We start from the raw sequence: 21,184 nt of genomic DNA, 5'->3' as shown, positions 1-21,184 counted from the left end.
TTAGTTGAATAATAATTTAATTATAAAAGAAACTTGTATCTAACTTCTATTAAATAATAATAATTCTAATTAAAATTTCCTTTAATTTTAATTACTTCATCCTTAAATATATAAACATCATTTTAATAGCTTATGTAATACATTCTTTATATTATAGGAAAACCTATTTCTTATATTAACACTTACATTCTTTCTTTTTATTTGTTCTCAGCCTAAAATACAACTTATGAAAGATAGACATAAACAAATCAACAAAGACGTGGAAAAAAATTCATTAGACACTCCAATGAAATGCATATACTATTAGAAAAAATAGATAAAGAAAAAAATAATCATAAACGCTATGCGAAAAAGAAGAAAAATAACAAAGAACTGAAGTGTAAAACAATCAAAGCTGAAACAGTGAAAGACAAATATCGTAAATATCTTGTATAATAAGTTACTCAGCGCATCTTAAAGCCAAAAAAGAAAGATATCTGAAAAGAAGAGCATAACTGTTGACCTTTGCAAAACCACACACATTCGTTCTGTTCTTCTTTCTCAAAAGTTGGGTACGAAGTTGATAAACTGTATCATGTTCTTAGCATTCTGCGAGTGACGACACAGAGTCGCGTGTATTACTGATAAAAGTGAAAAATGGGTACCCCAGAAGAAGAACAAGAGCTTCACAAGAAGATACAACGGCTAGAAGTTGGTCACCTTCATCTTAAGCATCAAATGTCCAAGCTCAAGCACCGTTCAGAGTTAGGTGCGACGTGTAACAAACCATCTTATTTGCCCTTGCAGAGAGAGAATCGTAGTCATGGCCATTATCTCAATATTTTGCAGTCAATGGGTCATTCTGTTCATATTTTGGATCCTCAATGTCGTATCATTTTCTGGTGAGTGAGTGAGTTTTTTTTTTTTTTTTTTTGGTTCTTCAAATTTGGTTTTGTGGTTTTTTTTTTGCATATGTACAGTAGATTTTTTTTTTTTGGGGGGGTTCAGTTTGTTTGATTATGATTTTGCAGGAACCCTAGTGCTGCAAATCTGTATGGTTATGCAGCAGATGAAGTTCTTGGGCATGATGGGATTGAGTTGCTTGTGGATCCAAGGGATTTTGCTTTAGCCAATGATGTATTCAACCATGTCAAAATGGGAGGAAGTTGGAGGGGGAAATTCCCTGTTAAGAATAAGATGGGGGATAGGTTCTTAGCCGTGGCAACCAATACACCTTTCTATGATGATGATGGAAGCTTGGTTGGGGTTATATGTGTCTCATGTGACTCACGGCCATTTCTTGAAACCATAATGCCCTTTTCAGGTGTTAAGAATGAAGAGGCGGATTCGGGTTCTAACCGGCTTAAGAGTAGCATTACGGATAAACTTGGCCTTGACTCTCAGCAGCCACTTCAAGTTGCTCTGGCATCCAAAATTTCAAATTTGGTTAGTTTTGTACTTTTCATGTTTCTTTATATATGTATTGATTTGGCATGTCTTGATGTTGCTATGTTAACGCAGGCGTCAAAAGTGAGTAACAAAGTTAAGTCTAGAATCCGGACTAGGGAAAATAATGTTGACAGTGAAGGTGGGAGTGGAGAAAGTCATCATTCTGAGCATAGTTTCTCGGACTGCATTCTTTCTGACCAGAGAGAGGATGGTAATTCCAGTGGAGCTAGCACACCGAGAGAAGAGGTGCTACAATCTCCGTTTGGTCATGCTGAAGAAAAATCCCAAGGAAGAACTATGAGAGACTCAGGTGATCGGAGTGAAGGAAAACCTATTCACAAGATGATAACTTCTAGAGCTGAAACATGGATTCAAAAGAAAGCATTGTCATGGCCATGGAGAGCAAATGATCGGGAAGGATCTGATGCAAGGAATGTTCATGTTGCTTGGCCTTGGTTGCCAGGTGATCAAGAAAATGAGTCAATTAATCAGAAGAATATTTCTTCTGGGTTGAAGCCAGACAGCCAGACAGGCAAAACTAATCAGCCTGTTAATAATGAGGCTTTAGGATCCTGGTCATCCTTTAATGTTAACAGCACAAGTAGTAACAGCAGCTGTGGGAGTGGCAGCAGTTCTGCCGCCAATAATAAAGTGGATGTTGACTCTGATTGCTTGGATTATGAAATTTTGTGGGAGGACCTGACAATTGGAGAACCAATTGGGCAAGGTAGTCATGTTCTTTACTGACAAAATAAGCTTTTGACATTATCCATGCATCAACCCAAACACAAGTAGTTGGTTAAATTAAACAATTCTGACATGTCTGTATGTAGAGTTCTTAATTTTGAAATTTCTTTGCTTCTTTTTGAGTCCCCATTAATTTGATTCCCTTGCTTGCAAAGTCAAAGATCTAGTGATCAATGATTGTTATGCATATCTGTTTGAGTGTTTTTCTATTTACCTTTCTGTTGTTGCTTTGCAGGTTCTTGTGGAATTGTATATCATGCTCTGTGGTATGGATCGGTATGTTCTTTTCTCTTACTGTAATTTCTGGTTTTAAGTTTTTCATTTATATAATGCGAATTGTTATTTTACAGCTCAAATTACTAGTATTCAGTATACTAAGGTCCTTTTAGAGTGTTAACTGAACATTGTTTGATTAGGGCATCTGGAATTCAACTTATATTCATGTTTCTGCAGGATGTTGCTGTCAAGGTATTCTCAAAGCAAGAGTATTCAGATGATGTGCTACTGTCCTTCAGACAAGAGGTATGATTTCTGGTAGTCTAATTTGCTTGTTATATTAGAAAATGGGAAATAGGCTAAAATTTTTCCATGTGATAAAGTCAGCTTATGTTTAAATATAAAGATTGCTGTGGTTGCTAAGGTAACTAGGAGAGAAAATATGATTACACCATAATACATTTTCTTCTGTTGGTTTTACTTTGAAGATGTTTTCACAATGAAATCATCAATATTTCCTTTTTTATTTCACAATATTTATGCTTTCATGTGTCACACTAAAATCCACATGTATGTTGGATGTCACAGTTTTGGTCTCTAAACATGTGAACTCAGTTTGATCTACTATCCATACATGTGAGATTGCTTCGTCAAGCCTGGTGGTGATTTTAAATAAGGATCAATAATAATCCCATTGGCTCTGGCAAAAAAGCTACTTTGTTCATACTAACCATAGATAGGGTCTCGTTCTTGTCACTTAATTCTCCTTCAAATTAACTGAAATTATAATCCAATTTACCTTGACAACATGGATACACTATATCGGTTTTATTGGAAATTTTGGTAATGCTTAATAGTCAATTAAAAAATGTTCTATTTCAATTAAATGAATAGTAAAACTCATAATTTGGAATAATACTGAAACCTTATTGGTAATAGTGAAGCCATGGCTATCATGCATACCAGAGGTTTGATTTTGATGAATACATCAATATGGAGCTGTATGTGCCAGAATTTGTTCTTACACTTCCTGATGTTTTCCTTTTTTATTATTTTTTGCTTCTCTTTCAATAATCAGACATATTCCACTTTCTATGTGGTAGTTTCAGTTAATAATTGAACCTCCCTTTAAATTCCCTTGTATATTATTGATTTGACAATGTCTTCTGTCTGAAGGTATCTATGATGAAAAGACTTCGTCATCCAAATGTTATTCTCTTTATGGGGGCTGTAACTTCACCTCAACGTCTATGCATTGTAACAGAATTTCTCCCACGGTTTGTCCTGAACTTTATTTCTGACATAAAACTCTATCATGATTCAATTTGTTATGTGCCAAAAAAATATTGATTTGAGCTGATAATTGTTGCATCCTTTTATATTTCATCAATTCAGAGGAAGCTTGTTTCGTTTGCTTCAGAGAAACACATCCAAATTAGAGTGGAGAAGGCGGGTTCATATGGCCTTAGATATTGTGAGTACTTAAACACAGTATTATGGACAATCTCTCTCTCTCTCTCTCTCTCTCTCTCTCTCTCTCTCTCTATCTATCTATCTATCTATCTATCTATATATATATATATATATCAATGTATCTTCTTCATTTAAAGTAAATACAAATCATTCTTATGATGCTGACGTTTGTTGAGGAATAGGTGCATGTCCACTTTTTTGTCTCCCTCTCTTTTCTCTTTTCAATATTATTAACTCATTTTAGACATCTATTCTTGGAGCAATACTTGGTTTTGACTTCAACTTTAATTTGTTATCTTAGAAAGGGTCTCTATCATTGTCATTGAAGCAATGGTGTATGCTTACTCTTTCTATAGGCACGAGGTGTAAATTATCTCCATCATTGCAACCCCCCTATCATCCATCGAGATTTAAAGTCTTCAAATATTCTTGTTGACAAGAATTGGACTGTGAAGGTTTGCCACTTGTCACTTTTCTTTTTATTCTCCATAATTTGGGCTTTGTTCATTCAGTTGGCTGCTTATGGAATTACAGCTTTTTTTCCCCTATTGAACCTGAAAATATCTTAATCATGTGTCAACTAAACAGGTTGGTGATTTTGGTCTTTCGCGTCTTAAGCATGAAACATATCTCAGTACTAGGACAGGAAAGGGCACGGTGAGCTCTCATTTTTCGTGGTCCCTTAAGATGTTTGATCTTTAAATTTACTCCTACAGAGTCAAAATATCTTTCTGATTGTCTTGATTTTTGTTCCTGCTTTGTAGCCTCAATGGATGGCACCAGAGGTTCTTCGTAATGAACTGTCAGATGAGAAGTATGTGTGTTTTATCCCCTTAGTTGTCACTCTTTCTCAATCCCCACCCCCCTTCTCTCTCAAGCTCTTAATAAAATTCCACTCTGAATTATCTTTTGATGTTACATGGGACCATTAGGTCTGATGTTTACAGCTTTGGGGTGATATTGTGGGAACTTGCAACTGAAAAGATCCCGTGGGATAGTCTCAACCCAATGCAGGTATAGTTTTAATGTGTTACAGTAACTGTGATGAAAGGAAACAGAGAAACCATTTTGAAAAAGTTTAATATTGTTAGATTTGTTACTCCTCTAATTCCAGTATTGAGTTAAAACATGTTACCATAGAGGACACAAATTAGGCATCTGAATTGCTACATCATGTTGCCACTAATTTAGTTTTTAATTTACACATCATCTAAGAAGATAGTAGTACGTGTCAGTTTTTATTATGATTGCTTGCTCCAATCCCTGTTATTATGTTTCACTGTCAACTCATACTCAGTGGGTACATATATGAACAGTTTCTCTAGGATTCTTGCAGGTTATTGGAGCTGTTGGATTTATGAACCATCGGCTGGAAATTCCAGAAGATGTTGATCCACAGTGGGCTTCTATAATTGAGAGCTGCTGGCAAAGGTGTGCATTTCTTACTCCTTATTTCTTCCCTACAGCTCTAAATGTCCAAAGCACAATTGTTATAACTTTTAAAAAGATAAATTTAAAAATGAATTGTGTAGTAGTTGGTGTCTTGGTCAATTTCTTCAAATCAATTGCCGTTTCTTTAAAATGGAGTGACTGGCCCTTGTATGTCTTTATTATTTAGGTAAAATATTTGATTTAGTGCAAAAATCATTTTGGTACTCCAGACCTCTAGTGTATCAGAATTTTGCATTTGCATCACTTGGCTTCAGATCTTGTTCGCTAATTATGACACAGTATTTGTCGTTTAAAACCTTTGTTTTCCTACATCCTTTTGGTGGTTTAATTTTTTATACTTTTCTTTTAAACTTTTTCATATGGATTGGCATATCAAGCATTCTGGCAATGCTGGTAAGATTTAAGCTAGTGCACTAAAGAGCTGCATGAGGCACGGCTCTTACCTGATGGGATTGGGGAAGGTAGATGCATTCAGCCTTAACTCCCCAAATAGAGAGGGTGTTTCCATGATTTGTGACCTCCAAGTCATAAGGCAGCAACTATTTCATTGTACCATGTCTCGCCCTCAGATTTAGCTATGCAATATTTTAGAAAAAAAGAATAGTTGTTAGAATTAATGGAGATAGTTTGTATAGAATGACTACATATCAAGTATCTTGTTAAAAATCAGACACACACGGGCAAAACAATCTTTTGGTGGAGAGTACTGCTGGTAACAACACTCTACTTCTCCCATATTCTATGAGCATAGATTTTTAATTATTTCATATAACTTGAAGCTATTGCCTGTTAGCATATGTTGGGTATGTGGGTTTGTTCTCAAACCAAAAAAATTTAATGGATCGTAGCCTGTGTTTGGTTAACATGAATTCTTTTCAAAATATTTTTCTTATTTTTCGTATTAAACATTATTATGGATAATCACTCATACTTCCTAACTTAGAAAGTATGGTGCTATTACCAACAATTGCATTCTCACAACTTGTCCATTACTACCAGTGATCCAACTTGCCGACCAACTATCCAGGAACTGCTGGAAAGACTAAGAGAAATGCAGAGACAGTGTGTAATTCAATTTCAGGCAGCTCGATCTGCTGTTGAGGAAGGCACTCAAAAGGAGTTCTAGCCAGTAGCCACAATCTTTGAGATTGTTTTTGTCCCAGTGACTGGTGCATATGGTATTTTTTGCTTGCATAATACAAAACATTCCTGATGAGTATATATGTTGCTAGAAATAGCATGTCTGGAGTCCTGCAGCATTACTGGTTCATAAACATTTGCCCAGGTATCTTCATATAAGTGGGGAGTGGTTACCAAACGATTTTAGTCTATTGATATTTTAGTGGCACCATAGAAGTTCTTAAATTATTTGTGATGCTGTTTGTTTGGAGTCTTGTGAATAGGTTTCCATCGTCATCTTTGTAATTTTTATGGAAAATGTTTGTATAAAAAGATAGGGTGATAAAAAAAGAAGCCTACGAAAGAACTTTCATTTTACTATCATAGAATGGAATCGGAAACTTCCAATTCTTCTTACTGTGATAGTTGTGGTTGGATCTCTATCGTTATCCACTTTAAGCAACAAACAAGGCAACAGCTTAACACGTTGGACTTGTACTTTTTAGTTCCATTTTCATTATTTATTATCCACAATAACTCCAAAGCATGTAGTTTGTAAATTTCCATTGCAGCTCCATTGTCTGTGCCATTTTTCAGAAATGCCACCTATTGGGTTCTTTGACTTCTTTTTAAGAAAAAGTTACTTTTATATGATCTTTTGATTAGAATTTGTGAAAGAATTGTGAGAATAAAATTTGAGTGAGTTGTATGTAAATTTTAAACATATAACCACAATGACTGCATGATGTATCAAATAAACTCGATTTTTTAATAAATAGTTAAATTGGCGTTTGAAGGGTGGATTTGAATCTTTTAAAGTGGTTAATGTATAAATGAGAAAGTGGAGGTATATTTTCCTTTTACATAAACGATGAATACACATGTATTCTCCGAAAGATATAGTTATTATTATAAAAATATGAAAATTATTTCCTATAATGTTAATAACACACATTTTGTGATATATTTTTTATTATCGACTAAAATTTTTTTTTTTTAAAAAAAAGCATGTATTTATCTCAATACTTTTAAAATTTTTAACAAATAATATAGAATATATTACTAGTATTCTTCGAGATGTATTTAGTATCTCAACGTTCTTAACTACTCACATTACGGTGAGTAGGCTATAATTGTGCTCACTAATTTACCAATAAGTACTTCAAATGCACTTATCCTAGTTAGCAAAAGCTTGGGGAGAACAAAATATACAGAATACTAGCACCTTCTAGCGTATCATTAACATACAAAATGCATGCATTAAAACCAAATGAAAATAAAATAGAACATTAGATTGATCAAATATAATTAAATCATTGCACCATATCGAAAGTTTACGTGGTGGTGTAAATGCAAAATGGATTTGGGGTGGACATTTTAAAGGTCTGTTTACTTTAAGAAAATATTGTACCTTTATTTTTAATTACAAAAAAAAAAAAAAACTTATTCTTACTTTATTTCCTATTATAAAAATTTTGAAAATGAGTATTTTCTAAAACTAAACACGATCCCTAAGTTTCTTTTTCATTAAAGAAATTGAAGAGAAAAGAAAAAATGTTCTTTAACCGATGTGCGTGTCAAATAATATTACGCGATGTGATTGGCATGGAAACCAATTTAACTGTCTGATTGGCCTTTCAAGAATTTAGACAGCAATATTCATCTTCAAATAAAACTGACAAATTCCTTATTTTTTAGAGATTAAATTAACTATTTATTCGGCTACTTTTGTAAGAATAATCGCATGACTATATAATTATATATAAATAAATTTAGTTACAAAACTATTAATATCACATGACCAACTAAAAGTAATCATATAGCATTATATTTAATCGTAATCATAATCATTATCCAGTTATTATATATTCTCCCACTCATATGAGAACATAGTTTTCACTTAATGAATCTCCTATATATATTAACATTGTATTTGTTCTGTCCTGTTACTGAGTTCATTTGTTTTTCGAGTGGGAATGTGACTTAACGAACAAGATCACGTGAAGATAATAAGGGAGCAGATCCAACTCGTAGAATATCTCAGAACCTTTTGTTTCTTTTGGTCAAGGGTTGGAGGCACAAATACCATTCATTACAGATCAATTTGCAGTTTTAAACTGCACAGAATCTAATCTGTGAAAATTTTCTTATAATAAAAAGTTAAAATTTATGCCACGGAAAAAAAAATCAACTATTAGAAAATAACCGAAGGCACAGTTCAACAAATATAAAAATTGCACCTGATCTGGACCCCTACAATTCATGATGCACTTACAACGCCAATTTAAGGACTATAGTTTGGGATCTTATTACTCGTAAACTGGAAAAACACTGCCCTTTCAGAAAAGAAAACTGTTAGGATTTCTCAACAAACAACTAAATGGGATGGCAATTATTAACTCTAGACGTTGTTATGGTGTATGGCCAATGAAAGAAAAGACACCATAGAGTTGACAACCCTTGAATATTATGGAGCCAGCAACATATTTTTATCAGAATCTTATTGAATGCGCAAAAGTTAACAAGACGCTGGAGACTTCCTTCCCATCAATGTCAATTTCAAGGAACACTAGTAAAAGTCTAAAATCCTAAGTTTCATCAATTTTAATACAACAACAAACATCACACGATACTGTTAATTTCGATTAAAAACTAAAATTTCAAAAATGTTATTTATCATTAATTTTTTTTGATAATTTTCTTTAAATTTTCTTCTATTTTTTTTTTCTGAACTGAGTCACGGAAGTGACTTTACTTGCATATAATCAAATTACTTTAAATATTTTTTTTTTGTCATCCATTATAAATACTATTTTATTTTATATTCTTGCGCATACAATCATTTTTATTATATTCTTTATGTATAATCAGTTATCTATCTTAATATTTTATAATTGTTACCTTTTCTTCTTTTTTTTTCCAATCTTGTTACTTTAAGATTCAACATTTACTACTATATAGAGTAATTGATCATATATACATACAATGAAACATTTTAACTTAATAAAGACTATTCAATTATAAATAACTTTCAATATATTTCTTCACTTTAACCACTCAATTTATATTCTATCAATAACATTATTAATTTTTCCGCATTTTGTAAAATCAATTCAAGTAATTGAACTTTGTTGAATTGACCTTTGTGACATGTGGTATAACGTCATATCTAATTTTAACTTCCATGATTCTTGTTAGTTATTTTTTTGCTAAATTACAGTGCATATTGTCTATTTTACTTATACTCTTTTCCTGTAGGAAAGTCAATTCCCATACATATATTATCATGTCATACATGTCTTATATAGTTTAAATATATCCTAGACAAACTTTTTTCCTTTCCAAATCCTTCCACAACATTTCTATTGGTACACGTTCATAAATTATGCACAAACATCCACCACAACACATCAATTTAGAAGAGCATGAAAAAAGCATAAATTTAAATCTGAATTGTAACTATTACATGCTGGGCTTGAGTATGACAAACTATATGTTCAACAGGCAAGCACTTAACTCCTCCATTAGATAATAAGTACATTTTGTGGCAAAGAAGTTTAGGGGCACAGGAGGTAAATTCAATGTCAATAACACAGTTCAGATTTCTGAATAATTTAGGTCAGTATATTTTTGAGATTCAATTTCAATGCAAAGTATATAATAGGCTGATACGTATCATTTTGTTGGATTGACCCTTCTTCACTCCCATTATTTTAGTGAAGCAAATGTCGAATGGCAGCAACTGCATCACCTTTATGCTCACGCAAGGTTTGTTCAGCAACCTTTTTGTCCAACTGTTGGAAACAATACATGAATTCAGTGGAATAAAAAGTTGTAGACGGATTGATGAACAAAAAGTTGAGTGAAGTCACCTCTAATTCATTTGCGATTATATCAACATCTGCTGCATTTATCTTAACAGCAGCTAATTCTTTCTCTCTGTGATAAAATCAAAATGCAGACTAGGGTTTAGAGAGAAAAGGTAAACAAATCATAGTCATGCTTCATACATTAAGGAATCTCAAATGCTCTCTCCCTATGAATTGAAAGAAAAAGAACCTGATGCGCATGGCGTTGCGATCAGCTTCGGCAGAAGCAGCGATGGAAGCCATGGCTTCTTGGACGCGAGTGGAATCGAGTTGGCGATCTTCGACGCGATCGGTGAGTTTGTCGAAGGCTTTGCTCTGTTGCTGCAAGTCCTTCGAGTGAGAGTCAACCAACATCTCTACTCCTTCTTCTCCACCCTCCATGGCTTCTCTCTTCTCTCTCACTCACTTCTACCACTGCGCCCTAGCTCTATCGTTCCCATTTATCTACCTTCCACCCTGATCCATGGGCCTCAACCCAACCTTAAGTCCAATGCCCAAAAAACACTTGGATAATACATTACTTATCAATAAATTTTAATATTTCACCAAACCTATCAATACATACATCTTCACTAATTGATCAATTTTAATAACAATAATTATATTAATTTTATTTTTTAATATTTTTATCACATTATTTATATTTTTTTAATCTTTTTCTTATTTTTGGTCTCATATACCCTAAGATAAAAAAAAAAAAAGCGAGTTTAAAATAAAAGCTAAAATAATATATTTATAAATAAATTTAAATAATTTGATAAATTTTATATTTTTATATATTTTTTTTAACTTAATTAAAAACTAGTTTTAAGTTGTAGAATTATTTGAGGCTCCTTCCATGCCATAACTCCTGCCGCCATCATTGAAAACCATAGTAGAAAAATGTGGGTCGTTGATGACCCATCAAACCTAAGCACCATATATATATATATATATATAGCTATGAAGAACCCACCTCCCTCACATTAAAAAAGAAAAAGGGACTGAACCCAACAAAAAAGGGAACAAAAATTTCATATAAAAATATATATACCAAATAATATAATTTAAAATGAATTAATCAAGATGATTATAAGAATCCTTTATCTCTCAATCTATCTTGCCCCCTTTTCTAACACCCAAACAGGAGGAATTTAGATAAAAAGAAACAATTGTAACGAGAAGGTGCGAAAGAAAGCACTTAAAATCAAATAATATTGTTGGTCATGAACTATATATATATATATAGTACATGCAAATGAGAGAGCAATAAATATAGTGTACTCCAAAGTCATGATCATGTTTGTTCAAGGTTAGAATAAATATTAAACAATATAAAAAATTCATTTAGTAAATCATTATTGATAATGAATAATTTTTTATTTTTTATAATTTTTAAATTTGATGAGCTAACTCATGATTGGTGGGTGGGTTGCCCTGAGTCAATTTATTTTTTACTCATATCGAAATGTAAGTTGGATTGGGTTACCTAAAAAAATTAAAATTATAATCCTCTAATTTTATTTTTCAATTCATTTTATTTTATTTTATTTTGGTCTCTATTTTTTCATTTAGTCTTTTATTTTTTATCTTAGATTTTTAAATTTTAAATATCAAATCAAATAAACTCGTTTATATTAAGTATATTTAACTATATTTATTATTATTATTATTATTTAATTTATATGATTAAAAAATTGAATCATTTAATTAAAATTTAAAATTTAATAGACAAAATCAAAATTAAAAATTAAAAATAAAAAATAAATTGAAATAGAGAATAATTAAAAGACAAATAAAAAGAAGAAAAAGACAAAATAAACATAAAAAAACATAAAGTTAGGGGATGAAAGTAAATATATAAAAATTATTCTACTTATAACTACTATTATATGCATATCACTTAAATATAAATTAAGAATTTCCAATTAACATTTATATGCTATACAATCATATTTATTCACGTATATGAGATAAGAGGAATTTAAATCAATTTAAACTTTAAAAGTGAGAGAAATTAACTTATTAATATTTAGAGAAATAAGATATATTTTATCACTTATATATAAAATATAGACAATTAGTGAATGAAATTTAAATTGAACATGAACCTTTTATAATTAAAACACGTGAAAAAAACATATTAGAGAGTACCAATTTAGTTAAAATAAATTACATGTACATATTTTATTATAAGAAGAAAATTGAAAAAAATAATAACAATGCTTAGCATGCATATTTGTTGTCTTACACCAGCATAAAATTTATAAAAATCAGAAAAATAGATTATATTTTATATAATATATATAGATTTTTTTAGTGCTTGCCACAATAATTTAATATATATTTAAACAGTGAATCAATAAAATAATTTTAATTAGTAACGGAAGTTGGTTGAAATGACAAGCAGTTTGGTATTGTTAAGTAAAGTTTTTGAGTTCAAGTCTTTATGTATATAAAAAATCTTCAATGATAAATTTACACACTACATTTAAGTACATGACCTAGGTCGCATCCAAATTAAACTGAATTAAAAAAATAAAAAAAAGTAGTTTTAATTAATTTAATATTTTTTATCGTAAAAAATATTTTTCATATTTTTCTTAATGTAAAAAATCCTTTAAAAAGTTTAAAAGAAAGAAACTGATCCTAGGGTGGCCGCTACCATCGTGTACGACTACTTCTCTTTCACTGTGAGTTATTCTCTTATACACAGAAGTTATTTATTTATTTAGCTGCAAATAGGTCATTATTTCCTTCTAGTTTTATTACTTTTTCTTTTTTATTGTCATTTTTCTTGCTGAAAGCCATCTTTAACTTGCCTTTCTTGTAGTAGATTGGTATTGATGTGGAAGAGAACAAAAAGACAATAAAGAACGATATTTTAACCTTTACACGATGATACCTTTGTCCCCATGAAATAGAAATTCTGACTCACTTTGCAGACCCTGATGAATTGATATGTGAGGGAGAGATGCGCGAGGGGAAGATTCACGTATAAAAAAGAAGCGACGATAGTTTGAGCAAACTATCCCAATAAAACTGTCATAATATCTTATATTTATTGTAGTGAGGGCTTAAAATTTTAAAGTTATCAAAAGCTCTTCAAGAGGGTATTTTTGCAATGTCTCTTTATTAATACTATTTAAGATGAACCTATAATGTTGTACCATACAGGGAGGGCACCAAAGAATCTACCATTCTTTTTTGTAATGTATTGAGTATTTACATTGGTGAAATCATTGATAAAGACATCATGGCTAGTCCTTAATATTGTTAAGAGGCATGTATGGATGCCATCAACAATGTGAAAGAGCCCACCATATACGGTTGCCTCCATTTGCAAAGAAGGGCCAATGGCATTGTTCCACTCACTTCCACTTGCCCAAATGCATTTGCCCGATCTTTTTCAACTTGACCATACTTCTGTATGTGGTCTTCCCTCATAGGTTATCCACTGATTGTGCTATCCTCGGCCAACAAATCTGTTAACAAATGTGGCATGCTGGTTTGATCGTAGCTATCTTATGGTAGAGTGTATATAGAAGGGTAATGATTCCAAATTATTGCCTCTTTGGAAAATAAAATTATGCATGTAATCATATGTTTTGTCTAGTTGCCGTCATAATGTATAATAGGAAATCACTGAAGATAACTTGGAACACTTGCCTACTATCTGATGATTGCTTTGGTCCTCGAACTTGTTATTATTTAATTCACTCTTTCAATTTTTTTCATTAAAACATTTATATTTTTCTTATGTTTTTCTAATCTCTTTTCAATATCAATTTTACACCACTTAATAGGGTGTGAAAATATTATAACTCAAACACAGATTAGGCTAATTCTACGATGTGAGTACTTCTTCATTTGGCTGCTTAATACATCTTTTTCAAAAATAAACCCTCAAAAGTAACTTTTTATTTTAAGTACATATTCAGTATGAATTAACTTTTCAAAAAAATATTTATAAAAGATAAAAATAAAAAAATAAATTAAACTGCTTTATAAGTTAAAATTAATTTATTTTCTTTATTTAAAAAAATGTTTAACTTATTCAAAACATGAAGTATATATATATATATATATAAAATTTATGAGAAGACTTTTATTAATTTCCTTATACTTCTCATGTATAAATTTCTTTTACCAAAACTTATCCAAACCAGTTCATAGTTTACTATTTACATATGTTAGTTTGGTAATAAAATGGAAAATGCTGCTAACTGGTACAGTTCAACTTAAAATTTAACCTGAAGTTTAGGACCTTTATCCAAGTTTCTTAACTTATTAACTGAAATTCAATCAAGTGAAATCAATTCATATCCAAATATAATATAAAGGTCGCACTTTTGATCCTGTACTGTAATTTAATTTAATGTATGTACAATTTTGGTTTCTCTAATTCTCACATTTAATATTTTTAATTTTTAAATATTAAAATTAAGTCTTTCATCCTAAAATTTTATCTAATAATTAATAAAAATATAATTAAGGTATGACATATTGTTGATTTATATAAATAAATAAAGTAAAAATATATAAATTATTTAAATAAAAATACTAAATAAAATATAATAAAAAATCTTAATTTGAGTTGAAAGACTTAATTTGAACATTTAAAAAAAAATAGAAATACTAAATGTGAGCATTGGAAATAATATCCAATTATAATATAATTTGTATTTAATTAATTCTTATTTTCTTCTGATCAAAAGTTATTGGTTAAAAGAGAAAAATAACGACATAGTTTTGAATATAATTTTATTATTAAGTGAATTTTATATAAAATAATTAATTACATAATTGAATAAGTTATGTATAGATTTGACTTAGTAATTAAAAATACATTAAGAAAGTCTGTGATATATATTAGCATTCTTCTTATTTTAAAAGCTTAGTGTTATGTAAATTTTGCTAGCAGATATTGTTGTTTCATCTATCTAGATTGTTAGGTGTCAAGCATGGAATGGAATAAGAAAATTCTCGACCAGCACTATGGGCAGCACCAATATTACAATGAATAAAAGATCTCAACCACATTTATTAATGGCACTACTGTGCCTTCCATTATAAATACTACTCCTTGCTAGCTTTCAAATTACATGTAAAGCAAGCATTTCTGTCTTTATTTTTCTTTGATCGTTCAAAGATGGAGAAATTACGTTATTATGTTGGAACACTTGCTCTGTTATTTTTATTGCGAATAATGATAGTTAAATGCCAAAAAATCACAGAAGATAAATTAATTGACAACATTGAAGGAGGTAGTTTTGGTGGTGGTGTAGAAGGAGGTGCTAGTGGGGGCTTTGGAGGTGGATACAGAAGTGGTATTGAAGGAGGGGGTGGTGTTGGAGGTGGTGTTAGTGGTGTCATTGGCGGAGGAGTTATAGGTGGCGGAGGAGGTGGTAACGGTGGACGGGTAGGCGGTACTCGAGGGGGCATTATTGGAGGCAGCAAAGCTGGAGGTGGTTTTGGTGGTGGCTCAGGAGGTGGTAAAGGAGGAGGTGGAAGTGGTGCTGGTGGGGGCTTTGGAGGCGGCAAAGGTGGAGGTGGTAAAGGAGGAGGTGCAGGAGGTGGAGGTGGAGGTGGAATTGGGGCGGGTGGAGGAGTTGGAGGTGGTGTTGGTGCGGGTGGCGGAGTTGGAGGTGGTGTTGGTGGTGGCTCAGGAGGTGGTAAAGGAGGAGGTGGAGGTGGAGGTGGTGGTGGAGGTGGAGGTGGAGTTGGGGCGGGTGGCGGAGTTGGAGGTGGTGTTGGTGTTGGTGGCGGCTCAGGAGGTGGTAAAGGAGGAGGTGGAGGTGGTGGCTCAGGAGGTGGTAAAGGAGGAGGTGCAGGAGGTGGAGGTGGTGGTTCAGGAGGTGGTAAAGGAGGAGGTGCAGGAGGTGGAGGTGGAGGTGGTTGTGGCTCAGGAAGTGGTAAAGGTGGAGGCGTAGGAGGTGCTGGTGGGGACTTTGGAGGCGGAGTTGGGGCAGGTGGCGGAGCTGGAGGTGGTGTTGGTGGGGGCTTTGGAGGTGGTAAAGGTGAAGGTGGAGTTGGAGTTAGTACAAGTGACAAAAATGGAGGTGGTGAATTTGGAGGAGTTGGAGGTGAGCATGGTGGTGGTGACGAGACAAATAGATACTAATAGGTTGATATATATATTTATATATATATAAAAAATAATATAAATAAGTCAACGAGCTAGCTTATTCATCGTTATCAATAAGTTAATATAAATTAATGACATAAACATGAGTATTATTATTATTATTATTATCATCTTGTTAATTAGTATATTTCCATCACTACTGAATAAGAAATTAATAAATAAGTATTTTTTTTTAATGGGATTCTACATAAAATCACCGTGAATGTGCATTTAATAATATTAGTAATAATTTTTTAAAATATTTTAACCAGTGTTCTACATATCATAATTGTTTAGTTTTGACTTCTTACTATATTTACACGAACATGGGTCATGCCTACCGCAGTTAAGTTGCTAGTATAAAGCAGTCCACAGCATAATTAAGTAATAAACACCTTAAGTAGATGTTTCCGGTTTAATGCAAACTATAACTTGCGTAATATTAGCAAACCCAAAGAAAACAAACAGGTGCATGCCACTTGCGTACCTACCTTTAAAACACTTGTTTAAAAACTTGGATTCTTCCTAAAAACTAGCTAGACATGAATCTGAAGTACTATAAAGCAGCCATGGCGTGACAACAGAGTGGGTGCATAATCCAGCTTTTACAAAACACAATAAGAAGCTGCATGTCTCTAACATCTACGTCCATCATTTGCCATAGAAGGAGCTTTTGCATAACTTGAGATCATAGCCATACTGGCAACCAATTCTTGCCATCAATGTAATCAATAGATAAAAAGGGTGCAGCTTCCTCGTCTGATAGCTGCCTTGACCAAGAAGCGCGTCCCTCCGTAATGGCTCCAGGTCCATGGCACTTGTACTCAGCATGGTAAAGATTTCTACAATTTTCATTAATTGCCACACAATTAATTGGTATAATTAGTACCTTTTCTCTACATTGTATAATTATTGTTAAATTATAATAAAATTTTGTAAGTATATTTATAAATACTTTATTTTGTTAGATAATCAAGAGTTAGAATTTTTTAAATTAAAAAAATTTAAGATATTAATTTAATTAAGATTAAATTAAGAAAATAGAAAGTGAATTCGTACTTAAAATATTTTGAACATATATAATGTATGTTAAGGAGAAGTTGAATCGGTGATTTTCTTACTGTGTGCTACCAGCATAGCTCCAATTGGTCCACCCCTCCGGGACAATGGTCTTGGAGAGATATGTCTGGGCAAAAATGACCCTAGAATAAGGACCCTTGGCCCTTCCTAAGTACACCCCACCAACCCCATAAACCTTGCCTTTGATAAAAATAAAGCCACTAATCTCAGGTTCGCTTTCCCTGTTTTGAGCTGTGACTGACCCATGAATGCTTATCCTTTTGTCATCAATCACAAATATCTCACAGCTCTGTATGGAAATTAATGTATGTGATTCATAATGGGTGCCATGTTAACTCAATAATTCAATTAATAATAGGATAGATGCAGCTAACTTACATGGAAGACCGATCTTCCACGTCCAAATATGAAATCAATTGAGCCTTGAATGTAGCAGGACTCATAGTAATGTCTACCCTTGTAATCGAAGAGTGTGTTATGAGTACTGTAAAATGCACAGTGATAAAATGCCACTTTGTCTGCTGCCACAAAAGCTGCCACCGATTGATTCTGCGAGGTATAGGCAACCCCTGTAGGTGCCTCGTTCTGCAATAAGTGCAAAAATTTAATTATTTTCACAATAATGATAATAATCTTAAACAATTTTTTTCTCAAAATATATCAAATTTTTGTTTTGATCTTTATAAAAATAATTTTTTTAGTCCCTGTATCATTAGAAATTATTAATTTTAGTCTGTTTTGCGGATGTTGCGTCCAAGTCAATAAGTGACCTAAATTTTGACACAACAACGTTTTAGTTAGTCACACTGTTGTCAAAGTCAATAAGTGACAAAAAAATTGACACACAACAACATTTTAGTTAGTCACACCGTTGTTTAGCGAAAAATAGCTAGAACCAAATTCAATGATTTTTTAAAATGTAAAGAAATAAAATAAGAAAAAATTATACAGTCCAAAATCAAAATTTAATGTATTTTGAGGGAAAAAAAAACCCACAACAACCTTTACTGCAAGAAGTTTGTTTAAATTTTTTTTCCATGTGGCTTAGAGGAAAAATATTAAAATCACAATAATTAAATACTGTATATGAATAGGAATAGGTTGGTTGCAAAGTTTCAAGAATGTATTAAGAATTGACCTTGATGCTTATTCCAAAGGCAATGAAGTCAGAGGCTTCGGCTTTGAAGGTAGCAGAAGCCTTGTTGTCAGAAGAGCTTTGAGACCAAACTATGGCAGTTTTTCCTCTTCCATTCCCTCTCAAGAATATAAAGGGCTTAGTCTTTGGTATGTGCACCTTTTCTCTTCGCAAGATTAAAAAAGAAAACAGCAAGTTAATTAAGACCATCATATAATTAATTAACACTCTTTTTGATAACAATTATATATATATATATATATATACACACACACACAAATAAATACCTGTATACTCCTTTCCTAACATGGACGATGATCCAATTAGAATTTCCTTCGGGAATGGAATCAATGGCAGCTTGTATAGATGCGAACTCTCCATCACCATTGATATCTACTTTGATAGTGCGATTAATTCCCAACTTTTGTGTTAACAAAGGAGAGTCAGCGACCGTTTGTGCATCAAGGGCATGAGCACAAAATGGCATGCAAAACAATAAGAAAATGGGAATTGCCACTATGATGAATGTTGAAGCATGCAAAGAGGACCACGATGGATAATCCATGTCTTTGGGGGTGAGAATGTGCAGTGAATAAGAATTTGGGTTTCGTGGCTTTTGCGTGAGGCACGAGTATGGCAAATAGGAGGTTCTTAAGTGCTAAGGGCTTTCTTTATTTTTGGAGTTAAGATGTTAGGAAGGTAAAAATTTAGCGTTACTGAATTGAAGGACAAGGGTTGGTTACGATATTCTCTCTATATTGGAGGATGTCCAGAAGTTCCTTTATTTTAGTTGCATGTTGCAAGTGGTTTGTTTTCACTTACCACTTTGGGGTTAAATTAATGAAAGATTAAAAGTAACTCATGACGTATGAGGATACAAAATAATCAATACGTATAGCGATGCTGATAATTTTATGTTTCTCTTTTTATATATATATATATATATAAACTGTGGTAAAGTGTGATATTTAACAATAACAGGCTTATTTATCACTTAATATCATAATAGCGACATGATCAATATTAAACTTTATACATATTTGTTAATGTCACCAGATAGATTGTTTGACAAAACCAATTAAGGTAAGATTAATATATGGCACGAAGACGAGTGATAGATGATTTTGTTATTTATTTTGTTCATCATCACTGGATGATTATTCAAATGTACCTTTTAGCGTAATTAAGAAATACGTTTTGAGTATTATTCCCATCAATTTATTATCATGGACAGAAAAGTTGGTACAATTTATTCCTACGAAAATGATTGATATCTCATAAGAATGAGTATTGCGTAACGAGGGGGATTTTTATTATTATTTTTGCTAGAGATATTTTTGTCTTATAATCATATATATTCCTACAAATAAATTTTTGAAAAAAATGCAAACATGAATATAATATAATTTTAAAATATCATCCCCCAAAAACAAGTAACATCATTCTTCTAAATAAATCCAAATTATTTGGGTAGAATTAGATCGCTTTATTTCATCTGGTACTTTATTGCGCGTTGATTTGGATTCTTAATAGTTTTAGTGAGAATTTATTGACTTACTTGCTTTTTTAGTTGGTGTTAGTTGTAGTAAAAGAAAAGAGATATATTTATTAATTGTTTGAGTAAGTATAATATAATTTTTGTAGTTACATAAAAATTAAATTGTGTTTTTCAATGGTGTTTTGGATGAAAGAAAAGTCATAGATTCTATTATTCTGAAGTCCTGAAAATGACTATTACTTGTTAGTAAAGAAAAATCTATTTTGTTAGCTGATTGATATTTGAACTCATAAAATTACATTTGTCTTAGTTATGTATAAGTATGTTTTTATTTTTTATTTTTCTGAATAAATATTAACTTTTTTTTATATATATATGGATTTTGAGTTTTCTTAGAATTTTTTCTAATAATATATACTTTACCTATATATTAAAAAAAAGAATTATATCGCTTTGTTTAGGCTTAATTTTTTATTCGGGTTGAAAATTAGCCATCTTGGCCCAAATCAGCATTGCATTTTATTTTCCCCAATGTTTTCTTCTACATATTTCTGTATCCAAATTGGATCAGTTTCATTCAATTTCAATTCTCAACCTAAATCTTAATGTTGTATGCAGGTCATGAAAATTGGTTTAAGTAAAATTACGAAGTTGTTTGGTTTGAAAAAATTATTTTTTTATTTTAATTACATAAACGAAATTTTCTTTTCATTTTATCTTATATTTTTAAATATTTATAGAAGAAATTTTTATTATTAATAATTATATATTTAAAACTATAAAATCTACAAAAGGATGAAATTATAAATATCAACCCCTATATGAGGTTAGGTTCTTTGAAAATTTGAAAACTTATTTTTAAAATGAGATTACTTTTAAGATATATTCTTTTTTCTCACACAACTTCAATTGCATTAATTATTTTATTTTATTTATTCTTCTTAATTACAATATCTGAAGTTAAATCAATCATAATTTAAACCTTAAATTTAAACAAGTTATATCAATAAATAGACATAGATATTATGAATCTGAATTCAAATGATTTTTTTTCATTATAC

The 21,184-nt window shown here is 31.7% G+C and overlaps 4 protein-coding genes across 8 annotated transcripts; 2 read left to right on the top strand and 2 right to left on the bottom strand.

Annotated features, from left to right (window-relative positions):
* The first annotated feature begins 460 nt into the window (after positions 1-460).
* Positions 461-10,127, top strand: LOC113863528 (dual specificity protein kinase shkB-like). Of its 5 annotated transcripts, none has more exons than XR_003504545.1 (14): positions 473-881; positions 1,011-1,425; positions 1,501-2,155; positions 2,411-2,451; positions 2,629-2,697; positions 3,568-3,668; positions 3,787-3,865; positions 4,166-4,319; positions 4,453-4,521; positions 4,629-4,678; positions 4,797-4,878; positions 5,181-5,295; positions 5,694-6,028; positions 6,316-7,036. XR_003504545.1 is itself a non-coding variant. In XM_027497151.1 (13 exons), the coding sequence occupies exons 1-13, from the start codon at positions 637-639 to the stop codon at positions 10,125-10,127; spliced, it is 2,091 nt and encodes a 696-aa protein (XP_027352952.1). In that variant the 5' UTR covers positions 479-636. The 5 variants fall into 5 exon arrangements, 2 of the variants coding, with proteins under 2 accessions (XP_027352952.1, XP_027352943.1); XR_003504543.1 differs by having other exon boundaries at positions 479-881; positions 4,221-4,319; positions 5,201-5,295; XR_003504544.1 differs by lacking the exon at positions 5,694-6,028 and having other exon boundaries at positions 461-881; positions 5,201-5,295; positions 6,316-7,055.
* On the bottom strand, positions 9,853-12,976 carry LOC113863543 (huntingtin-interacting protein K). Its single transcript, XM_027497175.1, has 4 exons — positions 12,965-12,976; positions 10,495-10,712; positions 10,308-10,374; positions 9,853-10,229 (listed from the first exon to the last, which is right to left on the bottom strand). Exons 2-4 carry the CDS (start codon positions 10,683-10,685, stop codon positions 10,149-10,151), a joined length of 339 nt encoding a protein of 112 aa, XP_027352976.1. The 5' UTR covers positions 10,686-10,712; positions 12,965-12,976; the 3' UTR covers positions 9,853-10,148.
* A 2,459-nt stretch (positions 12,977-15,435) lies between these two features.
* Positions 15,436-16,407, top strand: LOC113852239 (glycine-rich cell wall structural protein-like). The gene has a single exon (XM_027482477.1). It carries the CDS (start codon positions 15,436-15,438, stop codon positions 16,405-16,407), a length of 972 nt encoding a protein of 323 aa, XP_027338278.1.
* Positions 16,408-17,098: 691 nt separating this feature from the next.
* LOC113852238 (probable pectinesterase 67) lies at positions 17,099-19,190 on the bottom strand. The gene is made up of 5 exons (XM_027482476.1): positions 18,913-19,190; positions 18,629-18,791; positions 17,869-18,075; positions 17,532-17,779; positions 17,099-17,252 (listed from the first exon to the last, which is right to left on the bottom strand). The coding sequence occupies exons 1-5, from the start codon at positions 19,188-19,190 to the stop codon at positions 17,099-17,101; spliced, it is 1,050 nt and encodes a 349-aa protein (XP_027338277.1).
* Positions 19,191-21,184: the final 1,994 nt, after the last annotated feature.

This window comes from Abrus precatorius, unplaced genomic scaffold (genome assembly GCF_003935025.1).
Source record: "Abrus precatorius isolate BTA unplaced genomic scaffold, Abrus_2018 Scaffold10, whole genome shotgun sequence".
In the NCBI taxonomy this organism is placed as follows: domain Eukaryota; kingdom Viridiplantae; phylum Streptophyta; class Magnoliopsida; order Fabales; family Fabaceae; genus Abrus; species Abrus precatorius.
This window is presented reverse-complemented; position numbering and strand designations above follow the sequence as displayed.